At 36.3% G+C, this 21,629-nt stretch overlaps 1 protein-coding gene across 1 annotated transcript in view; it reads right to left on the bottom strand.

Moving 5' to 3' along the window:
• Positions 1-21,629, bottom strand: part of mtbp (MDM2 binding protein) — a 45,437-nt gene that overhangs the window by 17,472 nt on the left and 6,336 nt on the right. Inside the window, exons 6-12 of the mRNA XM_087286759.1 lie at positions 21,271-21,412; positions 20,572-20,686; positions 17,108-17,230; positions 13,841-13,935; positions 11,423-11,489; positions 11,138-11,255; positions 8,356-8,526 (exon numbers count right to left, since the gene is read on the bottom strand). Of these exons, the coding sequence (XP_087142885.1) occupies positions 8,356-8,526; positions 11,138-11,255; positions 11,423-11,489; positions 13,841-13,935; positions 17,108-17,230; positions 20,572-20,686; positions 21,271-21,412 (831 nt within the window). The remainder of the gene's footprint in view (positions 1-8,355; positions 8,527-11,137; positions 11,256-11,422; positions 11,490-13,840; positions 13,936-17,107; positions 17,231-20,571; positions 20,687-21,270; positions 21,413-21,629) is intronic.

Below are 21,629 nucleotides of genomic sequence, written 5' to 3'. Positions count from 1 at the left end.
CAGCGCTGTTATTCCCTCTCACAGGATTACTTTTGGTTACGCTAATGCTCTTATATGTGTGCTGTTTAGAAAAGTGAGAGTGGTTGCCTACTTTCTATGACACTTAAGCAGGAGCTAAAATTGAAGTATGTTACGCATCTTTAAAACTACAAAAGCATTCAAAACCTTTCAAAACAATTCAATAAGTTTAATGCGGCAAACATTTGCATGAAGACAAAACTGCAATAATGCCTGACACAATCGCGACCAGTTTAATGATGTTTGATGCTTAAATGTACATTCGCTTAAGCTACTGGGCATGAGGCAGCAGAAATAGAAAGCCAGCAATCTGAAATGCATTAATGCCACACATCTCAGCCACAATCTGTTCAACAGTTCAGACTACATTTTAACTCTTGCAGTGCTTTTAAAGTATGTCTTTTGCATTACCAAATCCATATATGATAATAAATAAGGCCTTTTAACATGTGATTTACAAACATTTAAAACGCTCACGTTACAGAGTTATTATCTTGTCTTTACTTTATTAAGTACCTTTTAAAATAAAAATGTACTTAAATTATACAGGTGCCACAGTGACTCAGTGGTAAGCACTGTCGCCTCAGGTCGCTGGTTTGAGTCCCGGCAAGTTAGCATTTCTGTGTAGAGATTGGAATGGTCACCCCATGTTCGCATGTGTCCCCAGAGTCCGAAGACATGTGGTACAGGTGAACTGGATTAACTAAATTGGCTATAGTGTATGTGTGTGTGAGAATGTGAGTATATGGGTGTTTCCCAGTACTGGGTTGCAGCTGGATGGGCAAAAAAAAAAAAATGCTGGAATGGTTGGCGGTTCATTCCGCTGTGGTGATCCCTGATAATCTGGGACTAAGCCATTCACTGAATGAAATTATACATGTGCATTAACCTAATACGAAACAAGAAGGAAAATCTAATCTGTACCTAATTTAAAAAAATCGTTATTTAAAAGGACAAATATCAGTGCTGACTTTGATGGCTTTGACCATGCATAACTCCTTAATAGATTAGTTCAAGTAAAAATAAATGATATTATTTTTACAAAATCATTGTCACAATACTTTAAAGTGACATCAGTAGTTCAGCTGTAATCATACAAAGCTACATGAACAACTGTGTGACCCTCAAAAAAGTACAAAATAAGCTTTGTTGTTGAGGACAAAATTGTGATATTTTCTATTCTTTTTAAAACATAAGTGATGTTTAATAGAACAAGGACATATTCACAGTATTTTCTTTATACTTTTTTCTTCTAGTTTGGCTGTAATAAAGGCAGTTTTTACATTTTTAGGGCCACTATTATTATTTCGTAGATAGGCTAAAGCTCAACTCTTGACCAATAACTTGTTTAATTAACCTAGTCAAGCCTTTAAAATTGCACTTTACACTGAATACTAGTTTGTATCTTGCAAAATAACTGGTAGAATATAATGTGTTTTCATCATGGCAAAGGCCTCAAAAAAGTTATTTTAGATTAGCTAGTTTTCCCAGAGAAGGGTTGCAGCTGGAAGAGCATCCGCTGCGTAAAAAATGTGCTGGATAAGTTGGCGGTTCATTCCGCTGTGGCAACCCTGGATTAATAAATTCACACCAGCACGAGGAGAACATGCAAACTCCACACAGAAATGCCAACTGATCCAGCCAGCGACCTTCTTGCTGTGAGGTGACACTAATCACTAAGCCACCGTGTCGTCACATAAGAAATAGCTTTAAAAGAATCAAAATTTAATACGAGGGCTAATAATTTTGACTTTAACTGTACATAGAGTATTTTGAGCGTTTTTAGTTCCTTCTGTGTAGTCTCATGACCCTTGCTGTCTATGTAATTTAGCGAGCTCTCAGATTTCATTTAAATGTTAATTTGTGTCCCAAAGATAACTAAAGTTCTCAGGGGATTGCAACAACTTGAAGAGGAGTAATAAATAACATAATTTTCATTTTTGGGTGAAATAATGCTTTAATGTTTGTGCACTAATGAACTAAACATATGGCTCAGAACTTATTCCTAAAAGTAGAGTTGGGCATATTTTAAAATAAATGAATTCTGATATTATTTATCAATTTAAAGTTCTATTGAATCCCAGATTCCATGTCAATATGTGTAAAAAGTCAAAACCTGTATATAGCATTTGTTAACTGCAATTAGTTGCAGCAAAATGCCATAAACAAAAAAAGAAGTGGACTTAATTTTTGTGAAAGTTTGGCACATCATTTGTCTGCATCGAGCTATGCAGCTTACGCATGCAGGATTTGTATGCATGTTTTGCTGGAATTATAACCCAGTGCAGGTTAATTCTCATTTACTTACTTATACATCCTAACAGGATGTGTGACTATGAGGAATGATTAACTAAATATTTATGTCGGTATGCAGGATCAAGAGACATTCAAATCCCAACCCTATTCCAAAACAAACAGAAAGGAACATATATTCTAAACATAGTTATACTGATTACTTTATTTATATTATATATTCTATACTTCACCTTTTAGTGTACACTTGGGTCAACAAAAAAAGTCACCAAAATAGAACATGCCCCACCACATTTTTTCATCCAACGCTTTGAATGTTTTGCACCAATTAGTTTTTCCAGAAAAACAAAGAATGAACTGGGTTTTGAATTTCATAACGTTTTTCAGTTGAAAAAAGAGAGAAGCAGTACAAGAAAAACAACATAAAAACCCAAATTGAAAAAAAAAAATATTAAAACATAATATAAAAGCAATTATGTTTTAAAATAAAACATCGAACCAAGAAGCATTTCAATGCTTAGAAAATCTGCGTTTTGACTTTGTGCTTAAATGGAGACAAATGACAGAAAAGGGGTGCAATTTCTGCCTTGGCTATCTTCTAAAACACACAATCTGGGATTTTTCTTTTAGCAAATTCATCATTAGAAAAGTAAAATATGACAAGAAAACCTTAATGATATTTTAATCTAAATGGCTTGTGGCTAGCTGATTATAGAAACCACACAGGTACCAAGCACCTCTTCAGAATGCATTTAGAGCGAGAGCACACCTCAGGGGATTCTGGGAGCGCTCGTTACAATGCACTTTCTCAGAAAAGCTCTTGTATGAGCAGAACATCCATTTCTTTTCCTGTTTTGGCCATCATTTTTACAAACAAGTAGACGGTGCCAAACTATCGATGCTGGGTTGGGCATAACAAATAACCACTCGCCTGAGGTCTGTAGTCTTCAGTTATCAAGCCTGGTTGAATTATAGATCTGGCACAACCTTCTGAGCTCCACGGGACACTTTGAGCAAACCCACGCATTCTCTGATCTCATGAGCAGCAATTTACCCTGACAAAAGTCTCCAGCAGTGGGCTTAAATGGAGCCACTCTCTCTGTACAAAGAGCTAATAAGAGTAGCAGTGAACCACAAACCACCTGATTACGCGAGTTACAAATAAATGTTAACCAATGAGAAAATCCATGTGAAACAGCGAAAAGTGCGAGGCTTTTAAACCATTATACTTCCAAAAGGGAATATAAGAGAGAAAAAAAATGCATTTCCAGAAGGCCTACAACCTTAACATGTTTTGATCTTTCACCACAATTGTTTTTCAGTTAGGCTGAAGATAAAAGTAGGAGGCTTGATGAAGTTTTAAATGCCAAACTGTTGTTTTTGACAAAAGCATGGTTGTTTGTTTGAGTGTGTTTATATGGAACAGCAAGTCTGAGTGTTTGTTCTTTTCATTTCAGTGCTTTCAATTAGAATTGCACAATATATCCTTTCAGCATCAACATCATAGTCTGCACATCTGAAATACTAACTTCGTATGATGTGCGAGGTCAAGCTGAAATTCAGAGCAAACCAAGTAACACAAGTTGTAAATTTATGCAGTGATGGACTAAGCAGACCAATCAGGTACTTGATTTAAAGAGTCCCTATTATAGGTTTTTGAAAATAAAACATCCAGCTGAGGGTTGTTTAAAAATATCAATGTTTTTTATTTTTAAATTCAGAGTTATTTGCCTGTTTGTATCGACATTGACACGAAACAATACACGAAAAAATATGAATTGCCGGATCCGGTACAACTGAAATATGTCTTTCCCTTCAGACACTAGCGGAGTGTGAGGGGATTGATCATGACGCAAAAGATTATCATCATTGAGAGATGGCCAGACATGCGGCTTTGGGGAATAATTAATTTTAATAATAGTTTATTTTTACAAGAACACCACAGCATAGCCAACAGTGTGCTGTGTTTGTTCCTGCCATTTTTTTTGATTATTAATACAATGCTGGCCTTTAGTTTTTAAAAGGGATCAGCAAAAATTACTAATCTATGGGACTTTGTCAGCAACTGTTTTTATGGACCCGTTTCTTCTTCCTCCAGATCCTGTAAGTGTTTCTCCTTCCTACACAATATTAAAATGTGATTAAAATAGTTGCCTTGTTTTCTGTAGTTTGCAAAATATGTGTTTAAATTGTGTGTTGTAAATTATAATCACGTATCTGTTATAGATCAGTGCTTGTAATGCATCTCTAAAGTTAAATCTGTATAAGCTATTTCACATATCACATCCAAAACCACACTGAAAACACGATGCATGCTTCTTCCTTTACCGATTTAAATGCGTCTCGTGCTTGCGACCTCCTGCGGTTTGTTGCTATGGCCACCATCAGTTCCTCACACGTGTATTGCAGTCAGTTTTTAAATTAATTTAATTTCACCACCGTGTGGATTAATACTGAATATGTGTCGTTGGTATTACTTGGGGTCGTGGTTAAGAATAGAGAAATATGCTGGTATTTAACTGCATTTCTTTAATGCACTCCTCCATTGGGCTCACGCATATACTCTGTGCTCTGACTACTTCTTAACCGTGCTGGGCGTTTCTTTCAGTCTAGCGCTGAACACAGTCGACCAATTACAACAGACTGGGTCATCGAACCAATCAGCGCAGATTAGCCTCATGCAAAGGAGGGGTTTGGTAACAAATCAATCGCTAAACAAATCATATGGGAGTCGTTGGGATAATTAGGTAGCAATAAATGTATAATATAAGACAATAAAAGTGTTTTTTGACCTTGCATGCATTTCAGACTGTTGTTGGAGACCCTCAAAACCAAAATATGACCTTTTTAATGCATAATAGGGGCTATTTAAAGGTACTTAATTCCACAGTTACGAAATATGCATCTTCTCTGGCGTCACGACAGGTAAACAGTACAGGGACAGAGACAGACAGGAATGAAGCAGAGATCCAGTTTCTGACTCAAAAATACCACAGTAAGACTGAACCTCCTGATTCAGTCTCACTGTGGTATTTTTGACTCAGAAACTCAGAAGTTTCTCAATGGTTATTTGACGTATTTCTTGTGGAGTTTATTCGAGCCTTTCTGCAACAAGTCACACATAAATGTTGTTACAAAGTTCGCAGTACACACAAACACGTTTAACTTTCCACTGTTTTTGCACATCTACTCATAGTAAATGTGAACAGTTTAAGTTTGATAGAGTGAAACTTTTTGATTTTCATGTTTTTAATAGTCTGTTACTATTTGAACATTTCTCCCCAGAAGAACATAAACACAAATAAATTTGTTATATTTGCTTTACTGTTTTGATTTTTGTTATTTAACACAAGTTCACTTAAAAAAAAAAAAAACACACAAAAAACTTTAATGAAACTTTCTAAAACATATATTTTCTAAATAGACCCATTCTAGTCAAATTGGTGAAATTGTTGTCATATTACAACATATGCTAATCCGTCACTTTATTAGGCACACCTTACCAGTACCATGTTGGACCCCTCTTTGCATTCAGAACTGACTTAATCCTTCGTGGCAGATTTAACAAGGTACTGGAAATAATCTTCAGAGATTTTGGTCCATGTTGACATGATAGCATTACGCAGTTGTTGCAGATTTGTTGGCTGCACTTATATGAAGCAAATCTCCCTATCCACCACATCCAAAGGTGTTCTATTGGAAAGAGATCTGGTGACTGTAGAGGCCATTTGAGTACAGTGAACTTATTTGCATGTTCAAGAAACCAGTCTGAGATGATTTGCGCTTTATGAGATGGCAAGTTATCCTGCTAGAAGTAGCCATCAGAAGATTGGTACTAATGGGCCCAAAGTGTGCCAAGAAAATATCCCCCACACCATTACACCACCACCACCACCACCACCTGCCTGAGCTGTTAATACAAGACAGGATGGATTCATGCTTTCATGTTGTTGACACCAAATTCTGACCCTACCATCTGAATGTTGCAGCAGAAATTGAGACTCGTCAGACCAGGCAACGTTTTTTCAATCCTCTATTGTTCAATTCTGGTGAGCCTGTGTAAATTGTAGCCTCAGTTTCCTGTTCTTAGTTGACAGGAGTGGCACCCAATGTGGTCTTCTGCTGCTGTAGCCCATCCGCCCTTAAGGTTCGATATGCTGTGCATTCAGAGATGCTCTTCTGCAAACCTCAGTTGTAACGAGTGGTTATTTGAGTTACTGTTGGCTTTCTATCAGCTTCAACCAGTCTGGCCATTCTTATTAAAGAATGGATTAAAAATGCATTTTTTTGCAACAAATATTATTTAAGACCCCAAAATTTCAGGAATTTCTTTAGAATAGGCTACTCAATTTAGTGTCCTCGTTAGATTTACTTTAATTGTCCCTCTTCACAGTATGGATAACCAACAGTACCTGCCTTTTGGGTGTCTGGAGGTGAAATAAAACTGTTATCGCTGACTGTGAGGTGGCGTCTGAACTAGAGCTGTAATTGACCCCTAAAGTTAGGCCTGATGGGGTCCAAGCCTGACAAGTACATATTGATTGACAGCTTTAAAAAATCCCGAACCCATTTATAGCCTGACATTATTCAAATGTGCACATGCACACAGCTCTTTTGCCTTTTTTCATGAATGATTTGTTTAAATTACTTATTCATAACATAGGCTATAGGCCACTTGAAAGTTGAAAAAAAAAAAGTTCTCTGTAACATCGTAACATCTCTGCAATCTAAATAGGCCTGGGTACATACACTTATCCTTTAAATTGGCCAACACACCAATACAAATAGGTCTTAACAAATTAATTTAAAATTAATTTTAATGATAAATGATGAGGGGTATTTGGCAATAATGACATTAAGATAACGGCTCTGCGGAACTTGTTTTGCCACTTCTCTTCACAATCTGGCATTAAGGCGACGGTGAAGCTGAACAATAAAAGAATAATGCCAACATTAGTCTATATAGCCTGTCTACATTATGAGTTTATGGTGTATAATTATGTAACATTATGCAGTGTATAAGCGTCCGCCGAAATGCCTGTTGCAAGAATGACTGTTCTAATTGAACTAGCAGCTGGCCTGACCGCAGTCAAAATTCGCTCTTTTTGCGTCTCCGTCATCATTTGTTTCACCTTTGCAGGGATGGATTTTAATGTTGTAACAAACGATTTGATTACTTTCTCGCGCTAATCGAAATGCATCACATGACTGCTTATTTACTGCGCAAGCCCTAGCCCAGCCCATCTAAAATTATAGAAATTAAGTCTGAACCCACCCAAGGCTGTCGGGTTCAGGCAAAGACCTTCAACTCTAGTCTGAACTAGTAACATTGTTAGGTCTAGCTGCAAACAATGCAGGGATTAACATGGACCCGCTATAACTAACTGCTGCAACGTCCCACTGGTGCTTTCCTTCTTTCATGTGCGACTCGACAGCTTTGAGGCTCATGGTCCCTAACGAAAGTCTTTTTGCAGAATTTACACATTGCCTCATTGCCATGTTAATAAATTTACACTTTCCCATCCTTGCATTTTGAACTTCACCTCGACAACCACATAATGACAGCACGCAGGCTATAATAAATCAAGTAGACTGTCATTTCTCTCCTGTTTCATACATACTAAATTAATAAACTATTAGATGTTTTACGGTGGACAATTGGTTTAAGACAATTTAAGACCTTAATTTCCCGAATTTAATTTAAGACATTTTAAGACTTTAAGGACTCGCGGGAACCCTGCCTTTCTTCCCCAATTCCCTATTTTCAATATGACATTAATATTATTAGTGATACGCACATTTATAAACTTCAGAACTGTACAGTTCTGGTCTCTCAAGCAAAAAGTCTCTTCAGTGTCATCTTTGTGACATCCAGGTGTCTTTACTGCTGCTGTGATGAATGAGACTATTGTATGGGTTTAATTTGACTCTAATAAATGTGGTTCTTGAATGCCACGGGGTCCAACATACTTCAGAAGAACCGTATTAATGGTCTCAATCTGACACTACACACTGATTTATAACTAAGCTGTAGGCGTACTGTTGCACAATATTGCTGAGAATGTAAATAATTGGTGATCATACCTGAGGAAGAAGAAGCTTTTTCCCTTATGAGGGCATTGAGTGTTGATAGAGCAGCGGCTCCATTGATCTGATTGGCTGTGTGGATCATTCGCGCTGTGCAGCCTCCCGATTCCGCTCCCTGCACCAAGAACAGGTAGTGCCCTCTCTCACCCTTTACCTCCATATCGGGCACTGAAATCAAGAAGAGTTAATAGTACGCTTGCAAATACACAGGGATAAAAGTAGTGTATGAATGGCAGCGTATAATTTAACAACGAGCAATTTATCAAATGTGCATGGTACAATTATACAGATTAACAACCTTTAGAAGAAAGTATGAGGCCAATTTATTATCAGTAGAAGAATTATGGGTCATGTTCACTCATAGCTGGTTTCAAAACAGATTTTTAATAAAATAATGTTTTTTTTTTTTACAATCCTCTGTTGACATGTTTTATTGAGTAGGGGCGGTGTATTATTATTGCACATATAAAATATTTTTATATTTTACTCACGGCAAACTAATGATTGGAGGGGCGTGGCTTAGACATCAAACTGATGTCATCAGAGAAAGAACTACATATATATACACAGTGTTTTAATTTCTGTTCTGTAATTGTCACGACACCTACCTTTTAGCATTCCATGTCGCCAAGCAAAGCCTTTCACCCACTTAGATAACAATATTTATTCTAGGGCTCCTAATTTAAAAGGACAGTTGACCCAAAAATAGAACTTCGGTCATCATTTACTCAGCCATCACTTGTTTAAAACCCATTTGAGTTTCTTCTGTTAAAGAAAAAACTACATTTTTTGAAAAATGCCATTGACATCCATTGTAATTTTCTACAACTATGAAAATCAATGTTCTCCGAATATCAAATTCCTAAAAAGCTACTAAAAAGTACTCTCTACCCTATGTTTATATAGCTTGACATTTTTTACAAACTTTACATTAAGCTCTTCTGTCATTACTTAACACCCAGTTTTTCAAGTGGTCATTTTAAAGCCAAATCTCTTAAAAAGTATATTATTCGTGCATGCCATCCATAGTTAAAAAGTACTTTACTGCAACCTGCAACCATCAACTTCCATAGTTGGGTATAACAAAAATACTATGAAGGTCAGTGGTTACAGGATTTCAGCTTTCTTTAAAATAACATCTTTAGTGTTCAACAGAATATTGAAGCTCACAAACGTTTGGAATCACTAGAGGGAGATCAAATAGTAAATACTTTACTAGATATTTTTCAAAACACTTTATACTATTTTATTCTAGCTGAAATAAAACAAATAACACTTTGTCCTGAAGAAAAAAAGATATTATCAGACATACTGTGAAAATGTTTTTTGCTCTGATAAACATCATTTGGGAAATATCGATACGATACAGTGGTGTCACGGCTCGGTAAATTTTCGATACAGCAAAAAAAGAAAAAAAAGGCAGAGGATTTCTTTGATTTAAATTTTTTATGTATTAAAACTAACATCATAAAAGTTTGATCATGTTTTTTTTTTTAATTTAAACAGTGATAGAGCTACACAGGTTTAAAATGATAAAATAAAACAATTTGCGTATAAAGAAATCCTTCTTTATACTTAAAACCAAAAAGTTGCTTATAAAAAAATAAATATAATATTGTAGCAGTTATTAAATATATAAAAAGAAAAGAACAATTTAGTTTTTATATGAAACTCAGTTTCAATCAATTAAGTTTTTTTTTTATTTTCAGAAAGATGAGTGTCCACCTTTTCCTCAGACAGCACAGATCTGCTTGATTTGATCACCTGCTTGATTTGATCACCTGCCGTTTTAGTGGATCTAAAAGCAGGAATTATCTGACTGAAATGAGCTTATGAAGGAATAATGTAACAGGGCTCTATTACATTTAACATTTTATTAAAACCCGACATTTTTACTACCGATTAAGATCTCTCAGATGTTTTTTTTTCCACTACTCTCTTGGAGCGCGAGTTGTGTCCAACATACCTGAAGAGCTGGGAGGGATGCGGTGGAGAGGGGTTTGTGACGTATTTAAGGACCGGGGTGAAGATTTCCAGAAGATTATCATTCATTTGCGGGCATAAAGGAGTCTCACGAAGCTTCCGAGAAACTTGGGATGTCTGGGATTACATTAACGTTACTCTCCATTTTGCGAGCTAGTGTAGCGCGTGACGTGCCTGACTAGAGTAGTGTTTGGAGGTTAGCTCTTTTGTGTCAGGGGTCTAGGGTTTCTGGGGCAACGGGGACGGAGCCAGCACGAGCAGCCAGGCTGACACAGAAGCTAGCAAGATTGCTAATGAGCGCGTGCTTTAATAAAGTGATATTCTGAGTTCAAAAGCGATGTTCTACTGTTTAACATGACACTGGGGAAGGCAGCATGTTGCCTGCCATGTCATTTGGGATGCCATGTTGAGCGAAGCTGCACTGAAAACATTATATTTTGTACTTATTCCCCTTTGAATCGTTCGGTTTGTAATGTGAACCAAACCAAAAGTCTCGTACTGAACAGTTTAATACGAATACGCGTATCGTTACACGCTTAATATATATATATATATATATATATATATATATATATATATATATATATATATATATATATATATATATATATATATATATATATATATATAGTATAATATTTAAATATATAAATAAAGAACTAAACAAATAAATAACTTTTAATGTCTGGAATAGGCCATTTAAAATTCCCTGATATTCCAGAAATTCCATGACCCCACTGGCAGTTTTTGGTACACAACAACTCCAGGTGGTTCTAGTGCTAAATGCTGTTCATACCAGGTATGTCCTTGGGGCGTTTGGACATGAAGTCTCTCCATTTGCAAGAGCTGAGCTGGGAAGCTGCTGGGAAAGTCTCAGTGCTTATCACACAAGACAGAGAAAACAAAGCTCCCACCTGCAACAGAAACACTTTCCTGTCATTGTTACCAAAGTGTTCAGGAATGGAAGTTATCAATTCCCAACCAACAATCTCAAGAGAACTTTGAAAGCTTTGGCTTAACATCAGTATATAAATGTGGCCTGAAGACAATAATTGGTGATGATTGTGTTGAGCTGGCCTACCTCTCCACGCAGTGTACACAGTTGATCCAAGAGAAGCTTGGCTTTGACAGATTTGGAAACCAATCCGCTGCAGAAGCATGTCAAGGTGTGAAACCATACCCAGAGATAAATTACTGAGGGGTTTACTGTAAACCGTCATGAGGAACATGTCATCTCAACAATCATTAGCTCTGAGAGCACTGTTCACTGCATGACACTGACAGAATATTAGTAAATGTATTACTATGAATATGTAGCCAGAATATGTTTTTTTTTAATTATTTTTTTATCAGCAACAATAATTCAGCAATCTGAAGCGAACACAATGTGTTAACATGTTCTCTAAATGTAAATTTATAGGAAGCATACAATGAATTCTTTGAGCACTTCAGTGTTTGACAATGCAATGTTGTAACTATCTTTCCTTCAGAATCCATTTAGCAAAAAAAAAAAAAAAACAATCATAAGCTGAAGTGGTTTGAATACAATAGATATAAATATATGGAAATAGCATTTACAGTTCCATCTGATTAAAGTGCAAAAAACAATTCTTAAAAGAAGATTTTACCTGGAAAGCAAAATGTCGAGACAATAAGTATTGTTTTCTGTGCTGTGGAATTAATTTATAATTAAGAAATGCCTGCCTGCTGAGACATATATAACTTCTAAATGTAAATTATATATAATTTTCCAAATATGCCCTAAAGTGTACCGATTCAATTGGTATACTTACATGGACACCAATAATCCAATTTTAATACAATCAAGACAATACCAATAAGAATCTACCATGTAAACAGCGATTTTTTATTAATTTAATCTGATGAGGGTCATAATCGAACTAAACAGAAATTGAATTAAGACATGGAGAATGCCGATTTTAGTCACATTATTGAAGAGCAGTACATACATGTAAACAACTTAAACTATTACCGTTGTGTAGGACTTTCGCTGCATTTTGCGGCAGGATAGTCTATTCACACATGGCTGTTGGACACTATTCTCTGCATCTACCGAGTCAGTGCAGGACCACAGACACCTGCATCATGAAATGCGGAGGTTTTTGTTTTTCTATACGGTGTGCAGTACCAAATTCCATTAAAACAACAATCTACCTGCAGTTCATACTCGCATACAATATCTCATTTGTCACGGGGGCATGCATGATATGTTCGTGAATGAAAGTGAAAGTGCCAAACGGCTGTTCAAGTCGACAAATAAAAAAAAAAAAAAAAAACACCTAAAATTACATAAAAATCCAGAGGAAACATGGATAGTGTGGTGACGCAATGACTTAATCTAATTATGTGCTATAACATGTAAAACGAGATCATGAAAGGAACATTCAAAAAGTAACTCATGTAAAGACATTAATCTTATTATTGTCTTTTTCAGATTAAGGCAAATAATTTGATTACTGTATTATCAATGTAAACGCAGTCATGGTTAAATTGTACTCTGATATCTACATATCAGAAAAGCTCTCCAGAAATGCTTATATATGCTCATTTATTACCAAAGGAATTACTCCTAGAATAAAAAGCATGATTTAGCTCATATTTGGAATGGTGTGATTATTAATGATCTCTGCTCAGACATTCCACAGCTCATTTCAGTGCTTGCTGTCACACAAACACACACACACACACACACACACACACAACATGATGTACTCTGAAAATACACATGCAAAATCATTTTTCCATTTGCCAAAAATCTTTAAAAAAAATCAGAGTAGATATCTTGTTCAATGACAGTAGTTCAAAATGAAGTGAAATAGTAGTTCACGTTGAAAGCGAGTGACATTCAAGTCTGTTCTACTATTACAGAGTTACATGCTGGGAATAAAATATAGGGTAAATGAAAATTATTCTTGACAAAAGGCAAAGACAGAGATGTACTTAGAGTTGTGCTATGTGGGTTTATCCCTTAAAGTTTGGAAGTACTGTATGCGATTATGGACATAGCCCTAATCGTTTCTCCCATAGGCACCTGAATTGGAAGTTGTAAAACAGTCTCAAAAAGGACCGCACTTCTGCATTTTAGAATAAGGTCAATACCTTAGGAATGGTATAACAGAAAATCTTCCTGGTTTTAAAACCTTGACTTTTCCCAAAGCACATTAAACTTTGAAACCGGTTCTCATCCCATGCCTAAAACGAAGTAGTTCAATTAACACAGACCTTATAGGGTGGTGCTGAATAAAGTTGTAATCTACATATCCACATTTTGCAATCTGAGGCACGTGGCTCCCATGGCACCTTTTAAAAATGTATTTCTTATCACCACGTGACAGCATTCGTTCACATTGGCAAGCAAAAATGAATTTAACTTTGTTCAGTTAGTCTGAAAAGCCACCCTCACATCCTCAAACAACCTGTCACTGTTTATGGATGAAATGAATGTTTGTGCTTTTTTTCTCTCTTTTGGAAAGGATACAGTTCAAACGCCGTGCTAGAATGGAGGAGAATCGGCAGATCAGTGACTTTAACTAGCTGAATCAATTCCAACACTGGCTGGTAACACTGAAACACCTAAAACACAGAACAAATATACAAATTTAAAACCAGCAAATATATGCACCTAGAGTCATAAAATATTTATGCTTTGAGAAAAGAAAATTAACATTTTGTGTCTTTGGAAGCTGTAGAGCCACTGTATAAAATAAATAAATTAATAACACTGGCATGTGCTAGTGACTCCACATTCTGTCAAGTCCGTAATGAATTATTCAAAGCAAAAATAAAGCCAGGGAAGGAAGAAAAGGGCCAAAGTAAAACATTAGATGACCAAGCAGTTTTAAGCATGCACAAGGTTATGCGACCAACAGATTAAAGCGTTACTAGCTGTGAGGGCAGCTGGCAAACAAAAAGAAACAAATACAGCCCTTTACGCTTTATTTGTCATTAGGAGAGTAAAAGTTAAAGCTGTTTTGGGGCCGCTGTGTGCTTGTGCCCCTGAGTGGTGAAACAAAATCAGCTTTGTGCTCAGGCAGGACTAAACCAGAGCTTTTGGGCTGGAAAAACGAGACGCTGAGAGCGAGCTGGCAAACATTGCGAGCTCTTTATCAGCTCTTACAGAATCTATACAAGAGAAGCCGAGCAGAAAAAGAGGAAGTCAATCTGAAGAGATCTGCTCCATTATTCAGTAGATCTGGGCCTATGGAAAAGACCAGAGCGACGCAACATGTTGAAATGAGTTCAAAGCTCATTTTTAAGTGGTCTTAGTAATGCTGTTGAAAATCCCATAGGAAAGAAATATGATGTCGATAACATCATGTCAACAATTACAAGAGTGAAAAAGCCCTGTCAAATCAGATTGTGTAGTATTATCAATATTTTCACACGCGTTTATCAGCAGAGATCAGGGTGTTAGCTAGTGATTTTGCTACTGTTAATACCATGGTATCTATATTTACAGTGGGGAGGACTGCTTCATGGCATTTAAAAGTGAATGTGATGAAGAAACATTATGGTTTAGAAAAACACAAAACAAAATGTGCAGCAAAAAAAAAAAAAAAATCTTCAACTGCCAATTTTACAAGAGCTTTAAATGTGGCTCACCTTTTTTTTTTTTTAAATAGTTTAATTAAATTTACCCAGTTTACTGCTGACTTACTAAAAATGGATAACTTATTTTCTAAAAGATTAATAAATGAGAAAGTATTAAAGACAGGCAACGCAGTGGCACAGTAGGTAGTGCTGTCACCTCACAGCAAGAAGGTTGCTGGGTCAAACCTTGGCTCAGTTGGCGTTTCTGTGTGGAGTTTGCATGTTCTCCCTGCGTTCGCGTGGGTTTCCTTCGGGTGCTCCGGTTTCCCCCACAGTCCAAAGACATGCGGTAAAGTTGAATTGGGTAGGCTAAATTGTCCGTAGTGTATTAGTTTGTGTGTGTGTGTGTGTGTGTGTGTGTGTGTAAATGAGTGTGTGTCGATGTTTCCCAGAGATGGGTTGCGGCTGGAAGGGCATCCGCTGTGTAAAAACGTGATGGATAAGTTGGCATTTCATTCCGCTGTGATAACTCCGGATTAATAAAGGGACTAAGCCGAAAAGAAAATTAATGAATGAATAAAATAATAATAATAATCATCATCATTTTAATAAATAACTGTTATATAGAACCCCCCTATATACTGTTACTCTATATACTGTTAATGTGATGGGAATTACTCGTACTGTAATTAAGATTTAGTTTATATCATCCACTTGTAAGGATGATTGTCAATTATTCAGTTCCTGTTACAAAAATGAAGAGGTTTGGAAATAATTTCCATAATTGTAATTCACATTTTAGTATCAGCGTTTGTATTCGCTAAGAGATCTGCACAAACGTCCAGATGTTCATGTCACCATCGCTCATTCAGATGTTGTGGCAGCAGATGGAAGGTAATGTCTCACACACTTCGAAACAAAGGAGAGCAGCATTTACATAATTATTGCCAAACCCATAACAACAATAAAGTCCATAAATACTGCAGTTCAAGTAAGAAAAAAACATTGATGGTACTAATCTGCGTAGATGTGTGACTGCGCTGAATGAGCCCTGTGTAAACAGATTGTGGGGAAAAAATGGGCTCTTCTAGAGGGTCTAAATGCTTTAGTACTGACACTGTGATTAATCTGGAGTGGAAAACTCATTACGATTACATTCCACACTTTTATGACAGAGTATAAGAGATGCAGAGAGAAAGAAACAGCGGCTATAAAACTTTTGAGGGCCTCTTTCACCTCTTGTGAAACAATTTTCTAAAGGACTATGACTGTTTGATATTAAATATTTAAAACTTCATATAAGATCTCATTCCTATTTCCCCCAGTTTGAAACTCAGGGACACTGATCCGAAATGTGGCACCCAAAGAGTGTCAAATGTAGTTCAACAACAATACTCCTTGTTAATCCCAAGCTTTTTTAGTTTTTGGACAGAGCTCAGGTTTTATTTTCTGCTGGTTCCGAAAGGCCAGTATTTCAGAACTGAACAGCCTCAAACAAAACAAAAGAAAGATGTGTGTATAATAAAATATTTTTCTAACTAGGAGGGGTGGATTGATGAATTAAAGTGTGAAACGAAAAGAAAAAAAAGATTAAATAAAATAAAAGTTTAATAATTTTTTTTATAATTAGAATATTGGAATGAATGAATAAATGAATGAATGAAAAGTATTAATAAAAATAGATAGATAAATGGATGGATGTTGTGTTTATAAATTATTATTAAATATGTGCTAAAATATATTATTAAATAAAATATTGGAATGAACGGATGGAGAGATGGATGCATGGATGGATGGATGGACGGACGGATGGATAGATAGACAGATGAATGGATGGATGCATGGACAGATGGATGAATGGATGGATTAATGAATGAATGGATTGATGGATAGACGGATGAATGGATGCATACATATATAGACGGATGGAACGGACAGACGGACAGATGAAAAGATAGATAGATAGATAGATAGATAGATAGATAGATAGATAGATAGATAGATAGATAGATAGATAGATAGATAGAGACAGATAGACAGATAGACAGATAGATAGATAGATAGATAGATAGATAGATAGATAGATAGATAGATAGATGAATTATAAAGGCATGAAAGTTTGTCTAAAACATACACTTTCAGTACTGTGTGATGAAAACAAACTGACAATCATAACAGATTTTATATAAATCTAGACTTAAGTGCACCTTCTCACCTCGTGCTGTAGTTTGTGATCAGTTTGGCTCTGTGGGTCTGAGTGCGGATACAGTGCATCAGTCCAGTGATTTCTCCTCTGAGCTCTCAGACAGAAACCCTCAAACTTCAGCTCTGAGACAAACTGAAAACAACACAGAAAAGCTATTCAGAAAGTGCTGTGCCAACAATACTTTACTGTTTCTATGACACTTGAGTGACAGAAACTAGCTTTCTAAACAAGAATTTAGCCAGAAGGGTCAAATCTTCACATTACAAAAAAATGTAAAAAAAATCCATAAAAAAAGAAAAAAAAAACAGAAAAAAAAAACAACACGACTTAAACTGACTGCACTGAAAATCTAAAGTGTAAACTCTGAACATAAATGATTTTCATATGACCTTCGTATAATGGTCTGAATGATTTTCAGGAGATTAGATTGAGTCTTAGATCTTTAGCAGTTTGAGATCTTGCTGACTTTTCTTAACCAAACTATGCGCACAAACACAAATACAGCTGTATAATATAGAAGCCTTCTTCCTGCTCAGACAGAAAATTTCCCTTTAGAGTTTCCCTGAATCAAAATGTTTTCTTTGCATCTGCTGTGCTTACTAAATCTTTCCATCTTTGTCTTTATAGTTTCACAAATCAGCAGCTGTTACAGTTCTCTAAGACCATTACCGGCAAGTGGTTGCCCTCTGCTGGACAGAAGACATTTTTACAGTTTCGTTGTACTTGCATTCATACAGACAATGGGGAAAAATAAAAAATAAAAATATAAATAATAATAAATAAACACACTGTATAAAATGATTATTGGCAAGAAAAGAAGTTCTTACAATAAAGATTATTCTTGTGTTATTTTTCACTTGATTATTCATTTCTGTTAATTAAATACCTAAGACTTGCATAAAAAGCAAATTTTTCAATTAGTCATTTTGCACAATAGCATATGCTTTGCTTTTTTATTACTGGCAGTTTATTACTTTCAATATTTAACTTTTATTAAAACATTTTAAAGAATTGCAACTCATAATTTAGTTTTTTCAGCGTCACAGTGGCACAGCGGATATTACAATCACCTCACAGCAGGAAGGTCGCTAATTTGAGCCCCGGCTAGGTTAGTTGGTATTTCTGTGTGAAGTGTGCATGTTCACCCCGTGCTCTGGGTACTTCGGTTTCCCCCAAAGTCCAACGACATGCGGTACAGGTGAATTGAATAAACTAAATTGGCCGTAGTGTGTGAGTGTGTATGCAAGAGTGTATGGGTTTCCCAGTGTTGGGTTGCAGCTGGAAGGGCATCCTCTGCATAAAACATATGCTGGACAAGTTGGTGGTTCATTCCGCTGTGGCAACCCCTGATGAATAAAGGGACTAAGCTGAAAAAAATTAAATAATGAATAAACTTAGTTTTTTACTAATATCAGTTACTTTAGTACTCTGCTGCGGTATAAGGAATTGTGAAATTTCACGGGCCCCAAAGCATTGCATTTACACATTTCCAGAAAAATATATTGTATACATCACTAGGGATGCTTCGATCAGAATTTTTGCAGATGATACCGAATACTGATTCCATGTTATGGTGGTCAGCTGATACCAAGTACAGATTCTGATTCTTCAACCTTTATATGTATTAATGTCATGTAATCTGTAAATCTATTAAGTACATTTTTCCTTTAAGTGGGATACTTAATTGCAAATGTGGCCTTACCTAAGAAAATAAATTAAGAATGCTGCATTTAATCCTTTAAATGTGTCTCTTACATAATTTAGGTGTAATCATGTCATGTTCAGAAGCAGCTTTAGAGAAAATAATAGAGATTTGCAGTGACTACTGCTCTATTCATTTAATCGAACAAATGTAATGCTTAGAACATGACTGTGCCTCTCGCGATCGCTTATCTTGCATTTTCTCTCGTCGCCATCATTTCTGTTTTTTTTCACCTAGTGCATAAAGCAACTGGGAATAAACGGTCTGTTCAATTAGCTAGGATCATCATTCATCATCAAATGTGATCATGAGTGAGTTTTACAAGTTTAAAATGTTTTAAAACAGTGCACGTGTGTAATGAATTACAGCGATTTACTTCAGCTTTACTTCATTAGCACAGCCGCATGTCAGAATAATTATAAAGAAAGACGCTTCTATCCCACTTTGCGGATATTAAATCAGATTTATTTTGTACATGAACAGAACAGATATCCACACAGCAGTAGAGATTAACCTGTATCCTGTCACATTTGTGTGCAAAAAGAGTGCAAAGCTAAACGCACGCGCTGTCTGTGTATGTGTGTGCCTACGCTTTGTATGTGTGTATCTGTGTGTGTGCACATGAACTTTGTAATGACATTGTGTGTGACTTGGTTGCAACTTTACAGAACAAATGCATCAAATACTAATTGGTAAAGTTCTTACTGTAGTATTTCTCACAAACGCTACGTGAGATCTGCTTCCTTTAAGTCTGTCTGTTGTCTGATGCAGCCAAGGGAGGAGATTAAGCCCCGCAGAAATGCACTTAGAAACGCTGGGCGGGGAGGACTAGCCTTAATGGAAAAGAACAACAAAACCGCCACCTGGTGCAAAAATTTATAAAATAGAATCTTATAAAAGGTATAATAAAAAAAAATCTGATGGGAGTTTTGAGCTGAAACTTTACACACACATTTTGGAGACACAAAAGACTCACATTAAATCTGAAAAAGGGGTAACCTAGGTGCCCTTTAACTAAATTGCAGGTGTCACAGAGTCAGTTTGAATATGTGGGGGACTCGCTGAGCTTCCGGGAGAGATCATTCAGTTGGACACTAGACAGAGGCGATCGCTCCGCTCACATCACAGCAGCTGGATATACAAAAGGTTGCACTGGCAAAAAAAAAACCATCACTCGCGCGAGTCGCCAAAAGTAAGTATAAACAGTGGTCACACCACATCTGTGTGTATTTTAGCTGTTGTGTTGGGAGCGCATCGATCGCTCACACCCCCCACACATTGTTTACACCCATTAGATATAGAGTCATGAAATGTGATTATCGGCCGATACCAATCTCTGGCCGATCGATCACTATTTAAGATAAATAATATCACTATTCAATCACTTGTATATAATTTTTTTTCAACTATTGACTTTAAAATTATTTCAACAATGACAATGATTTTTGCCTTATGCTAACATACGGTGCTTAATTTATGAATTGCAAGTTCCCGGAACAGATCATGGTTACGGATTCGGCATGTTACCCGAGGATGGAGAGGTGCCGCGCACGAAAGTGGAGAGGGGACGGACGGACAGACAGACAGGTATTTTAGCATAAGGCAAAAAAATCATAACCAATAAATTTCTTTCTTCCCAAGTCATATTTTCTTCTCAATTACTGTACTTTAATTTTTCATATTCTTTGGAGGTCAAAATCAAAATTGAAACAACTGTCCTTCGATGAACTCCACAGCCCTATAAAGGAGCTGTACAACAGCATAATCCTACCTTTTTCTCTCTAATGTTGAGTCCTCCTCTCCAGATCTCAGTTCCATCTACGCAGCTGTCAATCACTGATGGAGAACACAAACGAGCGTCCAGATACATTGCTGCTTTCTGCCACCTTTCCAGAGCAAAAACAAGAGAAACATCATCATTATACAGAAGAAAAAAAATGTTTATCAAGCTTTTTACACACGTTCACTGCATGCATTTTTCTGATTGAATATCAGATCATGAAAATGACACGTGTAAATGCCCTCCTAAACACAGCCGAGGCAGATATAAAACCAATCACTCAAACCACTTCAGTCTCAGTGGTCTGAGACACCAGACACTTCTAATTATGCCTCTGGTTGTTGAAACCACATATGTATATTTTACTTCTCTCAAAAAGTAAAAAAAAAAAAAAAAAAACGTTGAGAGCATGTTATAGACCAGTAGTTCACAAAGTGAGGATCGGGACCCCCAGGGAATCACAAGACAATGAGGTAAGGGGGCGGGGGCTTGTGTGTTTGGTTGTGGATCGCTTGGTGTTTTCAAAAAATCAAGTTCATTTTAATAAACTATAAAAATTACCATGTTTAATCCATGACCTACATAAGATAAAATAGTAATTAATAGATATATTTAAAAAACAACTTGCAAATAAAAAGACATCACCTTAAATAAAACAACAATATTACTGGTGTAATATTAATATTTTACCCAGCACTGTGCTCAGTGACCATAATCATCTGTGCCGAATGCCATGCCCTCATGTGCTTCAAAGAGCCAATCACAGGCAACATATCCTTTAACCCCACCTCCTCATCCACGCACAGCACGATCACATCCAGCAAAGACTTCCCTGCAATCCGACACAAACATTACAGAAAAAGCTCATCAAAACCACATCAAACAGCAGCAGCATTATGACAGATATAAAATAAAAAATAAAATATATAGTATACTGAAATTATTAATAACATTAAAATGTCTTTATTAATCATTTAAGGTTTGTCACTACAGACAAAAAACATGACTTTTCCATCAATCTGTAATTTTTTCTATTGTTTTGTTATGTT

Source organism: Danio rerio, chromosome 16, assembly GCF_052040795.2.
Source record: "Danio rerio strain M-AB ecotype USA chromosome 16, GRCz13ab, whole genome shotgun sequence".
In the NCBI taxonomy this organism is placed as follows: Eukaryota; Metazoa; Chordata; class Actinopteri; order Cypriniformes; family Danionidae; genus Danio; species Danio rerio.
Note: the sequence above shows the minus strand (reverse complement) of the source record. Positions and strands in the feature narration are given on the sequence as shown.